This window comes from Rhineura floridana, chromosome 1 (genome assembly GCF_030035675.1).
Source record: "Rhineura floridana isolate rRhiFlo1 chromosome 1, rRhiFlo1.hap2, whole genome shotgun sequence".
NCBI classification, from domain to species: domain Eukaryota; kingdom Metazoa; phylum Chordata; class Lepidosauria; order Squamata; family Rhineuridae; genus Rhineura; species Rhineura floridana.
In genome coordinates, this window is record NC_084480.1 from 254,491,160 (window position 1) to 254,515,054 (window position 23,895).

The 23,895-nt window shown below is 42.1% G+C and overlaps 2 protein-coding genes across 4 annotated transcripts in view; one reads left to right on the top strand and one right to left on the bottom strand.

The window, feature by feature from the left end:
- Positions 1-23,895, bottom strand: part of LOC133371201 (ethanolaminephosphotransferase 1-like) — a 160,598-nt gene that overhangs the window by 92,846 nt on the left and 43,857 nt on the right. Inside the window, exon 2 of the mRNA XM_061598376.1 lies at positions 1,653-2,093. Within this exon, the coding sequence (XP_061454360.1) occupies positions 1,653-1,709 (57 nt within the window). The 5' untranslated portion in view covers positions 1,710-2,093. The remainder of the gene's footprint in view (positions 1-1,652; positions 2,094-23,895) is intronic.
- The window catches only part of SPIDR (scaffold protein involved in DNA repair), a 313,219-nt gene continuing 305,439 nt past the window's right edge, over positions 16,116-23,895 (top strand). Inside the window, exons 1-2 of one of the 3 annotated variants that reach the window (XM_061598352.1) lie at positions 16,116-16,361; positions 22,483-22,638. In XM_061598352.1, the coding sequence (XP_061454336.1) occupies positions 16,356-16,361; positions 22,483-22,638 (162 nt within the window). In that variant the 5' untranslated portion in view covers positions 16,116-16,355. The remainder of the gene's footprint in view (positions 16,362-22,482; positions 22,639-23,895) is intronic. The other 2 variants (XM_061598345.1, XM_061598361.1) reach the window with 2 other exon arrangements.

A 23,895-nucleotide genomic window follows, 5' to 3' on the forward strand; every position in this document is an offset into this window, starting at 1 on the left:
ATCTTCCACTGTGAAGGCAGATGCAAACAATTCATTTAGCTGCTTTGCAGTCTCCTTATCCTCCTTCAGCACACCTTTGACTTCCTTGTTGTCTAAGGTCTAACCACCTTCCTAGGTCTCCTGCTTTTAATGCATTTAAAGGATTTTTTCTTGTTGGTCTTTATGTTTTTAGCAATATGCTCCTCAATTTTTAAAGCACTTCTTACTGTCTGCTTGCATTTCTTTGCCAACATTTTATTCTCATTTGGACAAAGTCTTGTTTGCCAAGGAATAATCTGGAGCATGCTTTAGCGCTCCTGATTGTTCCTTTGCAGCCCTTCTTACCTGACATCACATATTGTGTTAGGTGTGGGACAGTTAAAAGCCTTACCAGCCAAATTAAAACCTCTGCCAGGCTGAATTTGGCACAGGGGTCAGATGTTCCCCACCGCTGATGTTGATAAATGGTAAGAGAAAGCTAAGAGATTAGTATGAAAAGTTCAGTCATCTTGACTTCTCCCTCTAGCCAGGGGGAGGGATCAATCTAGCTGTGAGTGGAGAACAATAGACTGCAATTTCATAGCAGGATTTGGAATTAAGGCCCCATCTGTAAGGCAGTATCACGCCATATTTAACAGTCATGTCTTCCCCAAAAGAATCCTGGGAACTGTAGCTTGTTAAGGGTGCTGAGAATTGTTAACCAACCCCTATTTCCCTCTCTGACCTACAATTCCCAGAGTTCCCTGGGAAGAGGGATTGACTGTTAAACCACTCTGGGAATTGTAGATATGCAAGAGCAATAGGGGTCTTTATTAGCCTCTCAGCACCCTTAACAAACTGCAGTTCCCATGATTCTTTGGGGTAGAGAGAAACAAGTTTGGGTTTCATAAGGTAACAGTATTTTATTTTACTGTGCTCCTTGCCTCTTTCTGGAGATCAGATGTGGGAGAGTGGATTTGATTGATTGTTGACTTGTTACAGCTGTACCTCCACCTATGCTCAACCCATATTTTTGCAAACAAATTCAAATATTAGAAAACATCATTAGTCTCAGTGACCTCCTTCCAAGGAAAACTGAACCTTGCACCCATGCACATTCTAAGCACATGGAGATGTGGGGGTGCACGTTAGCAACATATTAACTCTTCAAAGGTACATCTTAACAATAACGTTATGAAACTGAAAACAAAACAGGTACTATGAGCGACTTTATGAGGATGCATGCAATCTTTTGCCGTGACATCTGAGGAGACATGGTTAGCGCTGTGGTCTATTAGGAAAAAACCGCCTACAAAACCGTTATTGAAGAAGTAGAGGGCTCGTTCATATGTAAGAAGCGGGCAAAGTGCCCCAAATCCTTTCACGTTCGTTGGATGTTCAGAACTACCAATGCCAGATTTCCAGTTACAGTCTCACAAACGCTTCCCCGACTTTCCTAAGCTCAGCAGCACAAATGGCTTAAAAAGAAAGAATTGACAGGAACGAGCTTCTAGTATCCAATGGGTCTATCTTCCTTCCGTGCCAAAAATGGGGAGGGCGCAGGGGGGAAGTCTATCCAGAAGCGGCAGAGCGAACTGCCTACTTTTGCTGGAGCGCAGAGCAGCCTCTTCCCAAGGAGCAGGGACAGGCGAAGGTGAGAACACGTGTCCTTTTTACCCCGAAACCAGCATTACCTTGTAATGGCGGAAGCCGGCCAAATGCTGGGCAGTCACATACTGGCTTTGCCACATGGTGGGCGCTGTGTTTACACGCAACTTCTGCTCAGCGTTTCCCTCGAATCCACTTCTGTTTATCTCCGCTGCCAAAGCGTAGTCTTAAAGCGGAGTGGGAGGAGAGCAAAACAGAACAGAAAGCAGGTGGGGAAAGAGCTGCAGTTAGCGATCACTCGCTGGCTGAATTTCATGGAGCTCTTGTTTCTACAAACCCGCTATTCACCGGCAGGAACTGTTGCTTCCCCTGAAGCTCTGATTCCCTGGTAAAGCGTGATGAGGACACTGGCTCGTTGTTGCAATTAAGGGAGCCATTTGATCTGGGAATTATATACGCTCCTGTTCTTACCATACTTCTCATGTGGACTCTGCTGTCAAACACTTGAACAGCTTTCTTTCTCTGTCCTATAATATGAAAGATTCTCATTTATTTAAAACTGTCATAGCTCCATAAAGCATGGACAAACACATATATACATACATACATACGATTGTGTTCTGTTGGTCCTCCAATGAGATCAAGATGGCATACATAGTTCTCACCCCCATTTTATAATCACAATCACCCTTTGAAGCAGGTTAGTGTTAGTATTATTAGTATTTATTAAACTTATATCCCTCCCTTCCTCCCAGAAGGAGCCCAGGGCAGCAAACAAAGGACAAAACACTAAAAACATCTCAGGGGAAAAAATCTTTTAAAACATTTTAAAAATAAAACATCTTAAAAACATATTTTAAAAATCTTTAAAAACATCTTCAAAAGCAATTCCAAAACAGATGCAAACTAGGATAAGGTCTCTATTTAAAAGCCTTATTGAAATAGGAAGGCCTTCAGTAGGCACCGAAAAGATAACAGGGATGGTACCTGTATAATATTTAAGGGGAGGGAATTCCAAAGGGTATGTGCCACTACACTAAAGATCCACTTCCAATGTTGTGCAGAACGGACCTCCTGATAAGATGGTATCTGCAGAGTGCAGTGGTTGACTGGGTATGTAAGGGGTAAAGTATTTCAGGTATCCTGGTCCCAAGCTCAGGTTAAACTAAGAGTGACTGACCATATACACATTAGTCACCAGAGCAAAGTGTTTCCATTAGCCACACCTGGGGGTAACAGGTTGATCTGCCAATCAGTTGAAAAATCTCTTTGAAGCTGAATTTCAAAAACACACACTCAAGCATTTTCATTCATTCATTAATTGGCGATCACTCGTGGCCGAGTAAGATTGTCTTCCAGGGTAAGGTCTTTAACAGTGGGTCCGTAAGTGACTGTGGAGGCCAATTCTGGATCCACACAGCCTCCCACAGTGAGGACATAGGTTTCCAGATGGAAGATGGTCATGATGAGGATTTGCTTGATGTGCCTTCCGCTTGGCTCGTTTGTCCCTTTTGCCCTGTACTTATGCTTCTTCAAAGTCCATAGCACCTTTGATAATGGCCGACCTCCAATTGGGATGCTCATGGGTCAAGGCTTCCCAGTTCTTGATGCTCATGTTACATTTTTTTAGATTAGCTTTGAGAACATCTTTAAACCTCTTTTGCTGTCCACCGATATTCTGTTTTCCATCCTTAAGTTGGGAGTAAAGGAGCTGCTTTGGAAGACAGTGATCAGGCATTTGAACAACATGGCCGGTCCAGCAAAGCTGATGTTGGAGGTTCATTGTTTCAACACTGGTGGTCTTTGCTTCTTCCAATACACTAACATTAGTCCGCCTGTCTTCCCAAGTAATTTGCAGAAATTTCCGGAGGCAGCGTTAGTGGAATCTTTCAAGAAGTTGGGAGTGGCATTTATAGATGGTCCACAGGCGTACAGTAAGGTCGGTAGTACAATGGCTTTGTAAATAAGCATTTTGGTTTCCGTGCAAATATCCCAATCCTCAAACACTCTACGCTTCATTCGGGAGAATACGGCGCTCACAGAGCTCAGACGATGCTGAATTTCAGCATCGATGTCAGCTTTTACAGAGAGATGGCTGCCAAGATACGAAAAGTTATCAACATTCTCCAGCGTCGCACCATTAAGCTGGAAAGATGGTGCTACAGAGGGATTGGTTCGCACTTGCTGATAAAGCACTTTGGTTTTTTTGATGTTAAGTGAGAGGCCAAGCTTTTCATACGCTTCTGCAAAGACATTTAGGATAGTTTGAAGATCTTTCTCTGAATGTGCGGAGACTACATTATCAGCATATTTAAGTTCTATGATAGAGGTTGTAATTACCTTACTTTTTGCTTTCAGCCTACTGAGATTAAAAAGCTTTCCATCTGTTCGATATGTGATTTCCACGCCAGTGGGAAGTTTCCCCTCAACAAGGTGTAGAATCATGAAAGTAGCAAATAAGGTCGGAGCAATGACATATCCCTGTTTGACGCCTGATCCCACTTTGAATGGATCACTTTGAGAGCCATTGTTATCCAAAATTGTTGCAGTCATGTTGTCATGGAGGAGTCACAAAATATTCACAAATTTATCAGGGCATCCAATTTTCAAAAGGATGGTCCAGAGAGCAGTTCGATTTACTGTATCAAAGGCCTTAGTCAGATCAATAAACGCCATATACAGAGGTCAGTTTTCCTTCCTGCATTTTTCTTGAAGCTGTCGTGCAGTGAAGATCATGTCCACTGTCCCCCTGGAAGGGTGGAAACCATTTTGGGATTCAGGGAGGATGTCTTCTGAGATAGGAGATGATTTGCGAGGATCCTTGCAAGGATTTTACCTGCGGTAGCTAGAAAAAAGATGCCTCTGTAGTTCCCACAATCTGTTCTATCACCCTTCTAGAAAGGAGTGATAATAATGGCATCTTCCGGGATCTCCTCCCTCATCCAGATTTTTTTGATGAGCTTATGAAGTTGTTGTGTAAATTCAGGCCCACCTTCTTTAAAGACTTCAGCAGGAATCCCATCAGGTCCACTAGCTTTGTAATTCTTCATTTGATTAATGGCTTTACAGACTTCATCCAAATTAAGGGATACTGCAAGCTCATCTCTAATTTGTTGTTGTGGGATTTGTGAGAAGACCTCACAAGCCACATGAGAGTTACAATTGAGGAGGTCATGGTAATGCCCTTTCCAACTCAGTGCAATAGACTCTTTATCCTTTAGAAGTTTGGTACCATCTATGGAGCGTAAGGGATTTGTACCGTAGTTTGTAGATGGTCTTTGTGGCATTAAAAAACCCCTGTGCGTCATGAGCATCTGCAAAATGCTGGGTTTCTTGAGCTTTCTTTATCCACCAGGCGTTCTTAAGTTCTCTAGTTCTTCTTTGGACCTCAGCCTTTGCACTGGCATAGATTTTTTTTCTTAGCAGCACAGTTAATGTCTTTTTGCCATATCCGGAAGGCTTTCATTTTCTTGTCAATGATATGTTCAATCTCACTATCATTCTCATCAAACCAATCCTGATGTTTCTTAGTTTGGTATCCAATAGTTTGTTCACATGCTGCAATAATGGAAGTCTTCAGTTTACCCCATTGTTCCTCGACGTTTTCATGGAGTTCCGTTGGTAGATGTTTCTTGAGAGTTGTTTGAAAGCGGGCTCGCTTAATAGGATCTTGAAGGGCATGGATTTTCATTTTACACCTTAGTTTTCTTCCTTGGAGCCTACGTTGAGGAACAATATTAATAGCCATAGTGGATCGAATTAATCGGTGATCTGTCCAGCAGTCATCGGCACTCGTCATGGCCCTAGTGAGGAGTACATCACGACGATCTCTGGCACGGACAAATACGTAATCCAGGAGATGCCAGTGCTTTGACCGAGGGTGCTTCCATGATGTTTTAAATTTATTTTTCTGGCAAAAGAGTGTGTTTGTAATAACATTCTCTGCACATTTAGTCAGAAATAGAATGCCATTCAGGTTGCTATTGCCAACTCCTTCTTTCTCAATGGTTTCTGGCCATAAATCAAAATCATGCCCAACTCTTGCATTGAAATTGCCCAAGAGGATAATTTTATCCTCCTTAGATATCTCTGATAAGATGGTGTCCAGCTGAGTATAAAATTTTTCCTTGATGTCTTCATCAGCATCTAATGTTGGTGCATAAGCACTTAGAATAGTTGTCTGCTGGTTTTTGGCGAGTTTTAATCTGAGAGTTGAGAGTCGTTCATTAATGCCAGTGGGAACTTCTGACAAGAGCTTCACAAGATCATTGTTAATAGTAAAGCCTACTCCATGTATTTGTCATTATTGTTCAGGCAGTCCTTTCCAGAAGAAGGTGTAACCTCCTTTTTCTTCCTTCAATTGTCCCTCTCCTGCTCTTTTGAGTTTCTTGGAGTGCTGGTACAATATTAAAACGTCTCAACTCCCTCGCAATGATGGCAGTCCTGAGTTCAGGACATTCACTATCTGTAGTGTCCAGCAATGTCCATATAATTTCACATTCCAAAGTTCATTTGTCTTTTGTGACAGCTAAGTGCTGACTCCACTAGACATGGTGATCCAGTCAGGGATGAGGCAGACTATGTTTAGGGCATCTTTTCTAGCCCCCTCCCCGTACATCCTGAATTCCTGCTCAGTCGTGGATACAGCTGCTGAACTACTCAACTGCCTCAGTCCTTGAGCCAGGATGACTGAGTCTGTATCCACTGCCCATGTGCTGGTCCATGACTAGGGGCTTCCGGATTTCATAGTCCTGCCCCTGTTGCTATTTGCCAATCATCGTGGGACTTTTGGTTTGGTTTGGTTTGGTTTGGTTGGAAGATGCCTGTGTGTGAATTTGTTTTATGTGGGGAGATCGGTGCACAACGATCAACACACAGTCTTGATAGGAAAAGGCTTTGATTCAATGGCATGGATACCATGACAATTGGAAGTCTTTTATCTGCGGCAGCCTTCATCCGCCTTCACAGCCATTGTAACATACACATTGTTATCCTCTGCCTGTTCTGCCGTTGAGGACTTTCTTGGATTGTTCTTTGTCTGGTTCCTCTCCCTTGACCTTACTGCCATGGGTGACCCTGCTTGGAGTACAATACTCCCAACGGCATCGCTCACAGGGTTAATTGGAACACGCAAGCCCACTCACCACTGCAAGGTGACGATCCAGCGAGGGGCCACCTCTGAATACCTCTTACCATGAAAACCCTATCAACAGAGTACAGTAGGGCTCCGCTTTTCAGCGCCCTGCTTTTCAGCATTCTGTTAATAGGGCACCAGCGGGGTGATCAGCTGGAAGGGGGTCTGGAGGTCCCCGCACTCCAGCTGATTGCGCCGGAGGAGGGGAAGATCAGCTGTAGCGTGCTACAGCTGATCTTATCCTCCTCGGGGGCGGTCAGACTCACGCACTCCAGCTGATCGTGCCCGAGGAGGGAAAGATCAGCTGTAGCTCGCTACAGCCAATCTTCTCCTCTTCTGGAGCACTCCCGCTCGACCTGATCGTGCTGGAGGAGGGGAAGATCAGCTGTAGCTCGCTACAGCCAATCTTCTCCTCTTCTGGAGCACTCCCTCTCGACCTGATCGCGCTGGAGGAGGGGAAGATCAGCGGGTTAGGTTCCAGACCCCTGCGCTACAGCTGATCCGCTCTTCAGCAGTTTTTGCTTTCCAGCCGGGGTCTGCAACCTAACCTGCCATATGAGCGGGGCCCTACTGTATCCAAAATGCAACACAAGACAGTGCTGGAAGATGAGACCCCCAGATCAGAAGGCACTCACCGAGCTACTGGGGAAGAACAAAGGACAAGTATGAGTAGTGCTGTGACTAATGATGCAGCTAGGTCAAAGCCGAAAGGAAGCCCAGAGGCTGATGCACACAGATACGAACGCAGAGTCTGGAGTTGTATGATGCACACCATAGGAACATGGAATGTGAGAAACATGAACCAGGGAAAGTTAGAAATTGTCAAGCAAGAAATGGAACTTGTCAACATTACAATACTGGGTGTGAGTGAATTAAAATGGACGGGAATGGGACATTTTCAATCAGGCAACTACAAAATATTTTATGCAGGAAATGAGAAATCAAGAAGAAATGGGGTTGCTTTAATAGTGAGACGTGATGTAGCAAAAGCAATTAGGAGCTACAACGCAAGGTCTGAGCAAGTGATATCAATGAGATTAAACAGGAAACCTATTAATATAACCATCATCCCAGTCTATGCTCCAACGTAAATCCAGAAGAAGAAGAATTGGAGATATTGTACGCAGAAGTACAGGAGGAAATTGATCACACACCTAAACAAGATATGATGAAAATCATGGGGGACTGGAATGCAAAAGTAGGGAACAACTAGGAATTGTGGGGAAATGGGGCTTAGGAGACAGAAATGGAGCAGGAGAAAGACTTATTGAATTTTGTGAAGTCAATAATTTGTTTCTTGCAAACACACTTTTTGAGCAACCTACAAGACGACTGTACACGTGTACATCACCAGATGGTCCATACAGGAATAAAATTGATTATATAATTGGCAACAGAAGATGGAGAAGTTCCATACTTTCTGCAAAAACAAGACCAGAAGCAGACTGCAGTACAGATCATGAACTGGTTGTATCGAAAATCAGAGTAAAGAACAACAACAAAGCAATCATAATGCCAAAATACAATTTAAATAACATCCCAGAAGAATATAAAAATCAAATAAGGAACAGATTTTACAGTTTAAACGTAGTTGACAGAGAACCAGAAGAACTATGGACTGAAGTCAGAGACGTTATCAGGGAAGAATGCAAAAAGACAATACCTCTAGTGAAAAAGAGAGAAAGACCTCAATGGATGACTGAAGAAACTCTTAAAACGGTTAAAGAAAGAAGGAAAGCAAAAGTAAAAGGAGATAGAAACACGGTCAGAACCCTAAATGCAACAATACAGCAATTAGTACGTAAGGACAAAGAGAACTATTATAATAGTTAGTGTATAGAAATGGAAGAGGACAACAAAAAGGGAAGAACAAGAGCCCTACTGCAAAAGATTAGAGAAATGAAAGGGAAATTTAAACCACAAGTAGGGATGTTGAATAATCAACAGGGGAACACACTGACTGACCGAGATGAAATAAAAGGAAGATGGAAGCAATACACCAAAGAACTCTATAAAAGAGATGACAGGATGACAGATTCATTCATGGAGGAACCATATGATGAAGAACCAGAAATTTTAGAATGTGAGATGAAAGCTGCTCTTAAAATACTTGGAAGAAACAAAGCACCAGGAACAGATGGCATACCAATAGAGTTGCTACTAGTTACTGAGACTGAATCTGTCCAAATTTTGACAAAAATTGTCAAGACATATGGAAAGCTAAACAATGGCCCACAGACTGGAACAATATACATCCCAATTCCAAAGAAAGGGGATCCCAGGGAATGCAGTAATTATTGAACTATTGCCTGAATATCCCATGCAAGTAGAGTAATGCTCAAGATTATACAACAAAGGCTCTTACCATATATGGAGCAAGAAATGCCAGGCATCAAAGCTGGATTTAGAAAGGGAAGAGGCACCAGAGACCATATCGCAAACATACGTTGGGTAATAGAACGGAGCAAGAAATTTCAGAAGAAAATCACCCTGTGCTTTATAGATTATATCAAAGCCTTTGACTGTGTAGATCATGAAAAACTATGGAATGCTTTAAAAGAAATGGGGGTGCCACAGCATCTGATTGTCCTGATTCACAACCTATACACTGGACAAGAGTCTGCTGTAAGGACAGAATATGGATAAACCAAGTAGTTCCCAATAGAAAAGGGTGTGAGACAAATATTTTATCACACTATTTGTTTAATCTATACACAGAACATATCATACGGAAAGCAGGATTCGACCAAGATGAAGGAGGTGTGAAAACTGGAGAGACAAATATCAATAATTTAAGATATGCAGATGATACCATACTACTAGCACAAACCAGTAATGATTTGAAATGAATGCTGATGAAAGTTAAAGAGGAAAGCACAAAAGAAGGACTACAGCTGAACATCAAAAAGACTAATGACAACAGAGGATTTATGTAACTTTAAAGTTGACAATGAGGACATTGAACTTGTCAAGGATTATCATTACCTCGGCACAGTCATTAACCAAAATGGAGACAATAGTCAAGAAATCAGAAGAAGGCTAGGACTGGGGAGGGCAGTTATGAGGGAACTAGAAAAGGTCCTCAAATGCAAAGATGTATCACTGAACACCAAAGTCAGGATCATTCAGACCATGGTATTCCTGATCTCTATGTATGGATGTGAAAGTTGGACAGTGAAAAAGGTGGATAAGAGAAAAATCAACTCATTTGAAATGTGGTGCTGGAGGAGAACTTTGCGGATACCATGGACTGTGAAAAAGACAAATAATTGGGTGTTAGAACAAAATTAAACCAGAACTGTCACTAGACGCTAAAATGATGAAACTGAGGTTATCATACTTTGGACACATCATGAGAAGGCATGATTCACTAGAAAAGGCAATAATGCTGGGAAAAACAGAACGGAGTGGAAAAAGAGGAAGGCCAAACAAGAGATGGATTGATTCCATAAAGGAAGTCACAGACCTGAACTTACAAGATCTGAACAGGATGGTTCATGACAGATGCGCTTGGAGGTCACTGTTTCATAGGTCATAAGTCGTAATCGACTTGAAGGCACATAACAACAACAACACTGTAACTCACTGGATTAGTGATATTTGCTCTCCAGGATCAACACAGCTGAAATAGTGAAAAGATACCAATATTTTTAAAGCTAGGGAAGTTTAAAATTGTGCTAGTAATTTTTTTGTTTTAACTTATTGAAAATAGCCTATGGCTACAATCCTATAACCACTTACTTTGGAGTAAATCCCATTGAACTCAGTGGGGCTAGCTTCAGAGTAGACATACGATGATTTTGCTGTTTGGAAGAAAAAACATTAACTGCACATTTACTCAGATGTAAGTTCAATGGTGCTTACCTAAGTTTGTTTACATAAAACTGCATTATAAGGATTGAATAACAGTAGATTTACCCTTAAATATGTAAACTTATTTTTCCTTTGTCCTCTAATATCTGCATATATAAGGGACTGCAAAACTTATTAAGTTTGGGATATGTAGGTGGAATGCTAAAGGCATATTGCAACATAATATAATGCAATCATTTGATCAAATCTATCTATGTGCTCAGAGCAACACAGATGTGATCTGTATTCCTCTCACACCCTGGACTGAAGAACACAAGACAGTTTATGGATTAATTAAGAACATAAGAACATAAGAAGAGCCTGCTGGATCAGGCCAGTGGCCCATCTAGTCCAGCATCCTGTTCTCACAGTGGCCAACCAGGTGCCTGGGGGAAGCCCGCAAGCAGGACCCGAGTGCAAGAACACTCTCCCCTCCTGAGGCTTCCGGCAACTGGTTTTCAGAAGCATGCTGCCTCTGACTAGGGTGGCAGAGCACAGCCATCATGGCTAGTAGCCATTGATAGCCCTGTCCTCCATGAATTTGTCTAATCTTCTTTTAAAGCCGTCCAAGCTGGTGGCCATTACTGCATCTTGTGGGAGCAAATTCCATAGTTTAACTATGCGCTGAGTAAAGAAGTACTTCCTTTTGTCTGTCCTGAATCTTCCAACATTCAGCTTCTTTGAATGTCCACGAGTTCTAGTATTATGAGAGAGGGAGAAGAACTTTTCTCTATCCACTTTCTCAATGCCATGCATAATTTTATACACTTCTATCATGTCTCCTCTGACCCGCCTTTTCTCTAAACTAAAAAGCCCCAAATGCTGCAACCTTTCCTCATAAGGGAGTCGCTCCATCCCCTTGAGCATTCTGGTTGCCCTCTTCTGAACCTTTTCCAACTCTAGAATATCCTTTTTGAGATGAGGCGACCAGAACTGTACACAGTATTCCAAATGCGGCCGCACCATAGATTTATACAACGGCATTATGATATCGGCTGTTTTATTTTCAATACCTTTCCTAATTATCGCTAGCATGGAATTTGCCTTTTTCACAGCTGCCGCACACTGGGTCGACATTTTCATCGTGCTGTCCACTACAACCCCGAGGTCTCTCTCCTGGTCGGTCACCGCCAGTTCAGACCCCATGAGCGTATATGTGAAATTAAGATTTTTTGCTCCAATATGCATAATTTTACACTTGTTTATATTGAATTGCATTTGCCATTTTTCTGCCCATTCACTCAGTTTGGAGAGGTCTTTTTGGAGCTCTTCGCAATCCCTTTTTGTTTTAACAACCCTGAACAATTTAGTGTCATCAGCAAACTTGGCCACTTCACTGCTCACTCCTAATTCTAGGTCATTAATGAACAAGTTGAAGAGTACAGGTCCCAATACCGATCCTTGAGGGACTCCACTTTCTACAGCCCTCCATTGGGAGAACTGTCCGTTTATTCCTACTCTCTGCTTTCTGCTTCTTAACCAATTTCTTATCCACAAGAGGACCTCTCCTCTTATTCCATGACTGCTAAGCTTCCTCAGAAGTCTTTGGTGAGGTACCTTGTCAAACGCTTTTTGAAAGTCTAAGTACACTATGTCCACTTGGTCACCTCTATCTATATGCCTGTTGACACTCTCAAAGAATTCTAATAGGTTACTGAGACAGGACTTTCCCTTGCAGAAGCCATGCTGGCTCTGCTTCAGCAAGGCTTGTTCTTCTATGTGCTTAGTTAATCTAGCTTTAATCATACTTTCTACCAGTTTTCCAGGGACAGAAGTTAAGCTAACTGGCCTGTAATTTCCGGGATCCCCTCTGGATCCCTTTTTGAAGATTGGTGTTACATTTGCCACTTTCCAGTCCTCAGGCACGGAGGAGGACCCGAGGGACAAGTTACATATTTTAGTTAGCAGATCAGCAATTTCACCTTTGAGTTCTTTGAGAACTCTCGGGTGGATGCCATCCGGGCCCGGTGATTTGTCAGTTTTTATATTGTCCATTAAGCTTAGAACTTCCTCTCTCGTTACCACTATTTGTCTCAGTTCCTCAGAATCCCTTCCTGCAAATGTTAGTTCAGGTTCAGGGATCTGCCCTATATCTTCCACTGTGAAGACAGATGCAAAGAACTCATTTAGCTTCTCTGCAATCTCCTTATCGTTCTTTAGTACACCTTTGACTCCCTTATCATCCAAGGGTCCAATTGTCTCCCTAGATGGTCTCCTGCTTTGAATGTATTTATAGAATTTTTTGTTGTTGGTTTTTATGTTCTTAGCAATGTGCTTCTCAAATTCTTTTTTAGCATCCCTTATTGTCTTCTTGCATTTCTTTTGCCAGAGTTTGTGTTCTTTTTTATTTTCTTCATTTGGACAAGACTTCCATTTTCTGAAGGAAGACTTTTTGCCTCTAAGAGCTTCCTTGACTTTGCTCGTTAACCATGCTGGCATCTTCTTGGCCCTGGCGGTACCTTTTCTGATCTGCGGTATGCACTCCATTTGAGCTTCTAATATAGTGTTTTTAAACAACTTCCAAGCATTTTTGAGTGATGTGACCCTCTGGACTTTGTTTTTCAGCTTTCTTTTTACCAATCCCCTCATTTTTGTGAAGTTTCCTCTTTTGAAGTCAAATGTGACCGTGTTGGATTTTCTTGGCAATTGGCCATTTACACGTATGTTTAATTTAATAGCACTGTGGTCACTGCTCCCAATCGGTTCAACAACACTTACATCTCGCACCAGGTCCCGGTCCCCACTGAGGATTAAGTCCAGGGTTGCCGTCCCTCTGGTCGGTTCCATGACCAACTGGTCTAGGGAATAGTCATTTAGAATATCTAGAAACTTTGCTTCTTTGTCATGACTGGAACACATATGCAGCCAGTCTATGTCCGGGTAGTTGAAGTCACCCATTACTACCACATTTCCTAGTTTGGATGCTTCCTCAATTTCATATCTCATCTCCAGGTCTCCCTGAGCATTTTTAAAAGCCACAACAACTATTATAAGTGTACAGGCATCTGAAAGAAGCATACTATTATATTAGGCATAACTCACGTCTACAAGTATCGGTTCTAGGCTTAAGGCAAGAGCTAGGAGGGCATTCCTCCCAGTCCCCATAGAAAGGGGTGAGACCACCTACCTAGCTCAAACTGCAAGCTCAATTCACTAACTGATCCATGTTTTTAAATATGTGCCAAAGAGGCACCTGGAAGCTCCCAGCACCACCTCCAAGCAGGATAGCCTTAGATGGAAGATGCCATAGCTCAAGATGTATTCACACATCTCCAGTCCATAGTTTGGCCCTACTTCTGCTGCTGAAATCAGTAGAACTAGAAATGGTGTGGATTATTCCCAATGATATTTACAAGCATGTTCAGGATGACAGGTTTGCTAACAATCCCAACATGTTACATGCATGTAAACAACACTGACAATCTCAACTATCTTCTTGAATGGCTTATTTTGTATAGCATTTAGTAATGTATAGCATTTAGGAGGACTGTGGAAAAATTAATAAATGATTTTCCTATTGTTTCCTTTTGCCAGTCAGTGGCAGAGGAAAGGATGGGAGTCATGTACCCCCAGAAGGGTCACCCATGGCGGTAAGGTCAAGGGAGAGGAACCAGGCAAAGAACAATCCAAGAAAGTTCTCAACGGCAGAACAGGCGGAGAATAACAATGTGTACGTTACCATGGCTGTGAAGGCAGATGAAGGCTGCAGCAGATAAAAGACTTCTAATCATCGTGGTATCCATGCCATCGAATCAAAGCCTTTTCCACACACACACATATACAAATATATAGGGACTGGTACTAAAGGGACCACAAAGGTAAAATTTAACGTAAAAGACATAAAATCAGTGTCAGGCTCTATGAATGCCACTCCCAACTTCTTGAAAGATTCCACCAATGCTGCCTCTGGAAAATTCTGCAAATTACTTGGGAAGATAGACGGACTGTTAGTGTTTTGGAAGAAGCAAAGACTACCAGTGTTGAAACAATGATCCTTCTACATCAACTTTGCTTGACTGGCCACGTTGTTCGAATGCCTGATCACCATCTTCCAAAGCAGCTACTTTACTCCCAACTTAAGGATGGAAAACGGAATATCAGTGGACAGCAAAAGAGGTTTAAAGATGTTCTTAAAGCGAATTTTAAAAAAAGGTCATGAACATTGGGAACTGGGAAGTCTTGGCTCCATTATCCCAAATGGAGGTCAGCTATTATCAAAGGTGCTGTGGACTTCGAAGAAGCACGAATACAGGGCGAACGGGACAAACGAGCCAAGCGGAAGGCACATCAAACAAATGCTCATCACGACCATCTTCCATCTGGAAACCTATGTCCTCACTGTGGGAGGCTGTTTGGATCCAGGATTGGCCTCCACAGTCACTTACGGACCAACTGTTAAAGACTTTATCTTGGAAGACAATCTTATTTGGCCACAAGTGATTGCCAATGAATGAATGAATGAATGGAGCCAGAGAGTCACTAATAGGCAGAAACAACATTTTAGGTTTGTCCCCATCTTCCTCCTATTTATTTATTTGTTTATTTATTGCATTTATATACTGCCTCATAGCCGAAGCTCTCTGGGCAGTTTACAACAATTAAAAACATTAAAGACAAACAAATTTAAAAACACATTTAAAAAAAGCAATTTAAAAACACATGCTAAAATGCCTGGGAGAAGAGGAAGTTGTAGAACTTGAGTTCTACAAGGCAGCACTGAGAAGCTAAGGCTGACAGTGCCATGCTTTGGACTGGTTGTTGTAAGTAAGAAGGCAGGCAGATGGGGATTGGCTGAAGGCAGACTGAGATTGGTGTGACACTGCCCCATTTGCCCTGATGAACCAGCCTCCACTAGCTTACTCCCAGCCAAGTGTGCATAGTATTGCAGACTTTCCTATTCTAATTTTAGCTGTTTTATAGTGCAATGTATACTTTAAAGAAATGTGACCCTTTAATTACATTTATATCTTACCAAGGAGCTCAAGGCAGCCTAGTGAGAAAGGCTAAGCTGAGAGATAGTGCCTGGTCCATGGTCACCAAGTGAGCTTCATGGCTGAGAAATAAGCTTCATCGGGTTTAATGGGACTTACTCCCAGCGGTAAGTGTGTATTGCATTGCAGCCTTAGTCAAACATGGGTGGCTAAACGCATAAATCCATACATACTGCCTTAGTATAAAGGTATAACTCACAATAATCTCTCTCACACAAACCTCCCATTATGTAGGGAAGCAACTGTTTTTTTCTAGAGCAAAGAGAGAATCATATCTACAGAGAACCGGAATATAAGTGTACCCAGCAGACATTTTACTGGGGATTCTGAGGGAGATGTTATTATGTCCAGCAAGCTCAGAGGCAAAGCTCCCGCTAATTACTGCTGAGAAAAACCATCAATACGATATTTACAAAGCGCATGCGCCGATTATCCTTTGAGAACGGAATGAGAGCCTTGGTACTCGAGAGCCCCCGTGAGGCCAGAGGAGAAAAAAAAATGCTGGTCGTCCTCTCTTCCGTCGTGCGTCATGCGCGTTTTGCCATGTCTCCCCCAATCAATGGATCAGCCGATGAAACGGCGCCAAACTGGAAGGGTGGGGGCGTGGCTTTATCCCTGTTGCTGGAAGAAGTTTTCTTCTGCCCCGAATGGAATTCGTTCGGGCCTGTATTTCCCCATCATCCCGTCAAGCCAGCCAGCTTTCCTTCACGTCACGTGACAAATGGAAGGCTTGTTCTGAGAGGCGGAGATGCGGGTTAGAAAGGTACCAGAGCAATGGAGGAGCGTGGAGCGTTTGAGAAGGAGTTGGGATTATGAAGGTTGGATTGGGGGCGGAAGAGTGCAGTGTCTGGAAATTCAGTCCTGGAGTTTCGTCTCGATAATCTTAGATATTTGGGAGCTAGTTGGTATTTGTTGAGAGTGAGGAAAAGGAGCTCTGTACGTGCCCAGAGGCACATGAATTCACTATTCTAGGCTGAGCACTGATTCTAATTAAGCCCCGGGGGAATGGTTTAGGTTTTGAGTGAGAGTGGAAGCTTTATGGATCTTGTGTGTGTATATAGTGAGAAGGAACGTTACGTGGGTTTGTGTTAGGGAATATGTACTGGGGCATTCTCGGCTGAACCTGTCACAGGGTTTAATTCTTAACAGTGACCATTGGAAAATTTAGTGTATCATATATATACTGATGTGGCCTTCGTAATGGGTTGGGTTATTTAGTATGTTTAAACTGTCCATAATAGGGACTAATGTGTGTGTTTTAAACCTATGGAGAATAGACCTGGCAAAATTTCGTATTTTGAATCTGAAGTTTTCTATTGTAGTGGGGTTATTGGAATCTCATGATTGTTTTGATTTGAAAAGATGTCAAAAACGTTAATGTTGCATACCAAATGCTGAAATGAAATATAGTAGGAAGGGTAAAAGTTTATAAAGACTGTTGTAGAAAGCTTTAGAGAACAAATTTGCCTGTTTTTAAATGGGGGCCAGATGTCTGCATATGGAGAGTCTAGAAGTTACACTGTTTGTTTATTTATATCTTACTTTTCCCTTTCAATGGAAGAACTCAAGGTGGTTATTTCAAAATACAAATGGGACAATGCAGACCACTGAAATGGCTTTTAACAATTATCTTAACAGTTGAAATAAATGATAGTTTATGGATTTGAGAAAAAAAATTCTACCCAATTTAACTCATATAAAATGGTGCTATTAATAAATATGCCTTGCCTTTTTATGGAAAGTTTCCGTTTGATGTTGGACTCTATTTTAGAAAAGCTTTCATGTTGTCATAAAACTGATCTATAGCAACATGTTGAATCTCTATGATTTAGTGCCTTGAACATAATTCAGTGCATTTTTAACACCAGATGTTCTTTTGTTCTTCTAGGCAGTTGTAACACAGTATGTATCAGTTAAGCAAAAAGCTGTTGATGTGTTCAGGTCTGGGTCCCCAAAATAATGACATTAAGGCAACCCTTGTGACTAAAATAGTAGGATACTTGCTACATTCTCTTTCTCAATATTTTGGGAGACTGTCAGGGCATTAGGTGCCTCAACCGCATCAAAATGTGTATGGAGAGGAGGACAGGAAAAGGTAACATGCCTATCACAGTCTAATCTACATGTTGTTGTGAAGATAAAAATGGAGAAGAGGAGAATAAAGTATACCATTTTGAGCTCCTTGGAAGAAAGGCGGGATATACATATAGTAATTAAATAAAAATAAACTCCGTTGAATTTAATAGATTTTTCTTACTTCTGAGTAGGATGTATGACAATATGTTGGTGATAACCAGGGCTGTGGAGTTGGTACGCCAAACCTTTTACTCCGACTCCTCTATTTTTCTACTGTCCGACTCCGACTCCACCCAAAATTGCTTCTAACTCCACAGCCCTGGAAAGTGCTGTAAATGTCTTTTTAAATTGGAAGCTCTCATAGGAGCATTTTTATCACTGCCTGAATATGCGCTGATCTTGGCATCACAGCATTTGTCTTCATCTGGGTCTTGTGTCATACACTGACACACACAATGTTTTCCATCTTGAGTTATGGTGAAATGCTCAACTACAACTGACTTCATCGGAAGCTTCTTTGACATTTTGAATTTATATTAAAAAAAAAAGTCAATCAAAACTTATTTTGAAGCCGCAGTCGGAGTTGGTACATTTCTACCGACTCTGCCCCTGACTCCACCCCAAATTGCTTCCGACTCAAGGACTCCGACTCCACAGCCTTGGTGACAACAAGTTATGGGAGACTTTGAACAATGAATAGTGTCTAATCAGAGAGATTTCAGAAACACAGTTAATACAGTCAGGATGCATATAGCTCAGCGGTGGAGGCTTAAATTAATTCAATGTATTGTGCAGTGCAATATGGTCATAGTTTCCTGTATCAATAACTTGTAACTTGTCCCTCGGGTCCTCCTCCGTGCCTGAGGACTGGAAAGTGGCAAATGTAACGCCAATCTTCAAAAAGGGATCCAGAGGGGATCCCGGAAATTACAGGCCAGTTAGCTTAACTTCTGTCCCTGGAAAACTGGTAGAAAGTATTATTAAAGCTAGATTAACTAAGCACATAGAAGAACAAGCCTTGCTGAAGCAGAGCCAGCATGGCTTCTGCAAGGGAAAGTCCTGTCTCAGTAACCTATTAGAATTCTTTGAGAGTGTCAACAAGCATATAGATAGAGGTGATCCAGTGGACATAGTGTACTTAGACTTTCAAAAAGCGTTTGACAAGGTACCTCACCAAAGGCTTCTGAGGAAGCTTAGCAGTCATGGAATAAGAGGAGAGGTCCTCTTGTGGATAAGGAATTGGTTAAGCAGAAAGCAGAGAGTAGGAATAAACGGACAGTTCTCCCAGTGGAGGGCTGTAGAAAGTGGAGTCCCTCAAGGATCGGTATTGGGACCTGTACTTTTCAACTTGTTCATTAATGACCTAGAATTAGGAGTGAGCAGTGAAGTGGCCAAGTTTGCTGACGACACTAAATTGTTCCGGGTTGTTAAAACAAAAAGGGATTGCGAAGAGCTCCAAAAAGATCTCTCCAAACTGAGTGAATGGGCGGAAAAATGGCAAATGCAATTCAATATAAACAAGTGTAAAATTATGCATATTGGAGCAAAAAATCTGAATTTCACATATACGCTCATGGGGTCTGAACTGGCGGTGACCGACCAGGAGAGAGACCTCGGGGTTGTGGTGGACAGCACGATGAAAATGTCGACCCAGTGTGCGGCAGCTGTGAAAAAGGCAAATTCCATGCTAGCAATAATTAGGAAAGGTATTGAAAATAAAACAGCCGATATCATAATGCCATTGTATAAATCTATGGTGCGGCCGCATTTGGAATACTGTGTACAGTTCTGGTCGCCTCATCTCAGAAAGGATATTCTAGAGTTGGAAAAGGTTCAGAAGAGGGCAACCAGAATGATCAAGGGGATGGAGCGACTCCCTTACGAGGAAAGGTTGCAGCATTTGGGGCTTTTTAGTTTAGAGAAAAGGCGGGTCAGAGGAGACATGATAGAAGTGTATAAAATTATGCATGGCATTGAGAAAGTGGATAGAGAAAAGTTCTTCTCCCTCTCTCATAATACTAGAACTCGTGGACATTCAAAGAAGCTGAATGTTGGAAGATTCAGGACAGACAAAAGGAAGTTCTTCTTTACTCAGCGCATAGTTAAACTATGGAATTTGCTCCCACAAGATGCAGTAATGGCCACCAGCTTGGACGGCTTTAAAAGAAGATTAGACAAATTCATGGAGGACAGGGCTATCAATGGCTACTAGCCATGATGGCTGTGCTCTGCCACCCTAGTCAGAGGCAGCATGCTTCTGAAAACCAGTTGCCGGAAGCCTCAGGAGGGGAGAGTGTTCTTGCACTCGGGTCCTGCTTGCGGGCTTCCCCCAGGCACCTGGTAGGCCACTGTGAGAACAGGATGCTGGACTAGATGGGCCACTGGCCTGATCCAGCAGGCTCTTCTTATGTTCTTATGTTCTTATAATAAGCCTTCTTGCTATCATATTCAGGAGAAGCTACAAGTAATAGAGAACCCCTACTGGAAGCTCTATATAAGAGAAAAGTGCTTCACCAACTCATAGACAGATAAAGGCTGGGTGTGTGTTTCCCCCCCATGTTTTTCTAAAAAATATTTTCAGATTTTTTTTAAAAAAAGGAAAAAAGCCCCCCCCCCATTTCCCCAGTTTTTTCTTGGGGTTTCACGTCTCTGTTGACACACAAGTGGGAGGTATGGAGGGCACAATCTGGTCAGCTTCTTGGGGTTTAAATTTCAGTGAGTGGGTATGATTGGTTGATTTGGAAATAAATGGAAAATGTTAAATAGGAAGTGTGAGTGATTCATGGATGCCTATTATTTGTTGTCTGCAATACGGAGGGAAGGGGTCTGCTTACTTATTCTATAATAACAAAGCCCACCTCCCATTTCAGTGGTTCTCCTAAATTGTGCTGCTGCTACTATTCAGTCTCTTATTCCTTCTGAACCCTTAAATTACCAATAACCCAGTAACTGTGGTATACAGGTGTGGTACAAAACCAGACAGATACTACATTTAACAAAGATATTTGTTTATTTATTATGTGCTTATTAAGTGAACAAGATTATCTGGTTACTTTAAAATAGTACTGTATCTTTAAATAAATGTGTTTTGTTAATTTTGTTAACTTTAAATACCAACAACTTATATTCAGCTGTCAATATTATACTAAGATAGCTTTAAAGAAGCAGTTAGTTACCATATTAAAACCCTTTAGTATAATTGCCCTTATATTCTCCCCACCCCTGTGAACCTTTACTGGCTGTATAACTGAGAACTCTTCCGGAAGGCTCTTTTTCCACCAGTTTATTGACCTTATGAAGTGCAGGTTTGTCTTGCTGTACTGCTCTGGAAATCTTCCCTGTGGTACTCCTACCAGTCACCAGAGACCAACATTACAAGCTGCTTCTCACTTCTTCCCTCAGCACTGCAGACAGGTCCTTTCCCTCCTTGTCTCTTAAGATTAAGCCAAGTGATTCAGCTATTCCCAGTGAGTCTTTGCCCACCGAGCCACTTCACTTGACCTTTATTCTTCCCTGATCCTCTTTCTTTGCTGTCTTTTTCTGGCTGACTCCATGAACATTGAGCACTAACAGTTCCAGCCAACTAAGCACTCTGCTGACCAGCATCCAGCCTTATATACACCTCTTTTACCCCCTCTAGCCCAGCCCCAGCCAATCACATTGTCTAACCAAAAATTCAAACCTGCACCCAACAATTGAAATATGCATACCTTCTAGCTTCTTTTGCATACTGAGAATTCTAAACTCACAGGATTCTAAACTCAGTTAAGGCCCCATGAGACGGTGAAACTTTCACCCATTAAGACTTAATTCACATAAACAGAGGATCTCTTCACATGCAGACTGCACTATCCTATAGGATCAAGGTAGATAATAGACCTTTGAATTTGAAATGCAGAATTAGCTCAACTTCCACATGCAAAATTCATGAAATAGAATTAGAAACTGGAAGTCTTAAAAGAGTTTTCTGATTTGTATTACTTTCTGTATTTTTGTGAGCTTTCTCGTTTTGTGTGTTTACACTTACTACACTAAAACAACTAAAATAATGCTAGTGATTGAAATAAATCAGTAAACTGAGGCTGAGTCCTGGGAAAACAGATATCCTATGGGTGAGTAGTTCTACTGTCTGCAATATAGCTGAATTATTTATTTTGGATGGGATTGCACTCCCATAGTCTGAGAGTACTCCTTAATCCATCATTGGGGTTGGTGCGCTAACTACAGTTGTTCCTGGACATCGAGTGCTTGCCTATAGTGAACCATGGTAGGTAACACTGCAATTGGATTATTGCAGTAAAGACTATCCTTGGGATTGTGTTTATCCTTGGTCCAGAAGCTGCAACAAGTGCAGACTGAGGCTGCGTGTCTTGTGGACAGGAATGCTATCATTCAACACATAACATTAGTGTGAAGTATACTGGCTTTTAATATGCAACCAGGCTAAATTTAAGGTTTTATTGTTAGTACTTGGACCAGGATATCTGAGAGATTGCTTTACCCCCTATCTACCTGCCTGTTGACTGCAGTCAACTACAGGGGTCTTCCTTGTGGTACCATATGTGGCAGAGGTTTGTTTCATGGAGACCAAACCTAGGTCCTTCTGTGCAGTGGCACCTGCCTTGTGGATTATACTGCCTGTTGAAGTTAGACTGGCTCTGACATTATACACATTTCATCAGTTGCTAAAACTCCTGTTTCTACAGGCTGTCCCAGTAGGATAAGTTGACTCATGGGCAGTATCAGATTTTTTTATTTTTTGAAGCCTGTTTTATCTGTCTTATTTATTGTATTTTTATTATTGTACACCACTATGATACTGTCTATATGTTTTCCTAAATAAAATATTATTTATCTTTGCAGAGGAAACGAACGTGGTGCTCAGAACTTGCGTCTTTTCCAGATGAGAAGCCTGTAGGTGAAGGAAAAAGAAATTCTGGGACAGTGGTGGCTGCTGCTTCAGTTTCAAGTGCGTGGCTTCGTTGTGGTGATGGATTTCAGACAGCTTCTTCATTGGAGGTAAAATTGTTGTTTTAGGGCACAATCCAAGTGGTATTTAAGCTGGGCTGAGGGGAGTTGGATATGGTAGAACTCTGGCTGAGCTGGCTGGGACCCACCGCAGCCAGATTACACCAGCAGAAGCCCTCCCCCCTTGGTGCAACCACGGGACAGCTGGCCCAACCCAATTCAGCCAGGGATCCACTGGAGAAGCCCAGCCCGGCATAGGTAAGTTGGCAGAAGCTGACGCAAGCCTCCAAAAAGTGGCATTCAGGGGGTGTGTTGGGGAGGGGCTGAGGGGAGAGTGACTTGTGCTACATCCAGTTGCCGTTCATCTCGTCCTGCAAGACCCCATTTGCAGCAGATGCTGTGCTTGGGATAAAGGTTGGCAGAAGGATCTATGCATTTTGTTCCCTTCCACTGTGCCCTGCCAGCGTAGCCAACATCTTCCCTTCCCAACAGCTCCTGAATGGCTGCTGGATGTGACTCCCGCTAGCTAACAACCACTTGGCTTGGTCTGCCCATGGATTTAGAACTACGCACTAGTGAAGAGATGTTAAATTTTATTAGGGCTGTCAAGCAATTGTTGTAAACCACCCAGAGAGCTTCGGCTATGGGGTGGTATATAAATGCAATAAATTAAATTAAATTAATCAAATAACTTATATTTGCTTAAACATCTGCCTTCCGAACAGATTAAGTACAAAAACATCACATGGTGAAAATTTACAATTAATAAATAAAAGAAGCCACTAATTGGTAGGAGAAGAAATACCTTTACTGTTTCCTATTATTCTCTAGGAATAAACTTAGTTAGCCTCAACAATTAGAATCTGCCTTCATTCTCACCAGTTAGTCAACTAAACTTTCACTTGGTGAAACTTGTTAACCATTGTCTGGCAGAAGCCAAGTGTTCTGAAAGTAATGATTACATGTTGCTTTTAAATACTGGCACAGAGGTCCCCCAGTTGTGGTTCTAGAACAGGGATGGGGAAGCTTTTTGGCCTGGTACGCCAGATTGCAACTAGTATAGGGCTGGCAAAGCTGCTTTCTGCAGGGATTGGCTGCGCAATAGTGTTTCCCATGGGGAATTTGGTCATGCAGCTGATCCATCAGGGTTGAAGTCAACTCTGCTTTCCACAAAGATTCACTGCATCTTTACCTGCTCCACATCTGATGCTACATGTCAAGTATGGGGTAGGTGGATGTTATTTGGGGGAACTGGCGTTGCGGGCCAAGTTGATGTTTCAACAAAAGGGGAAATTTGTCAATATGATG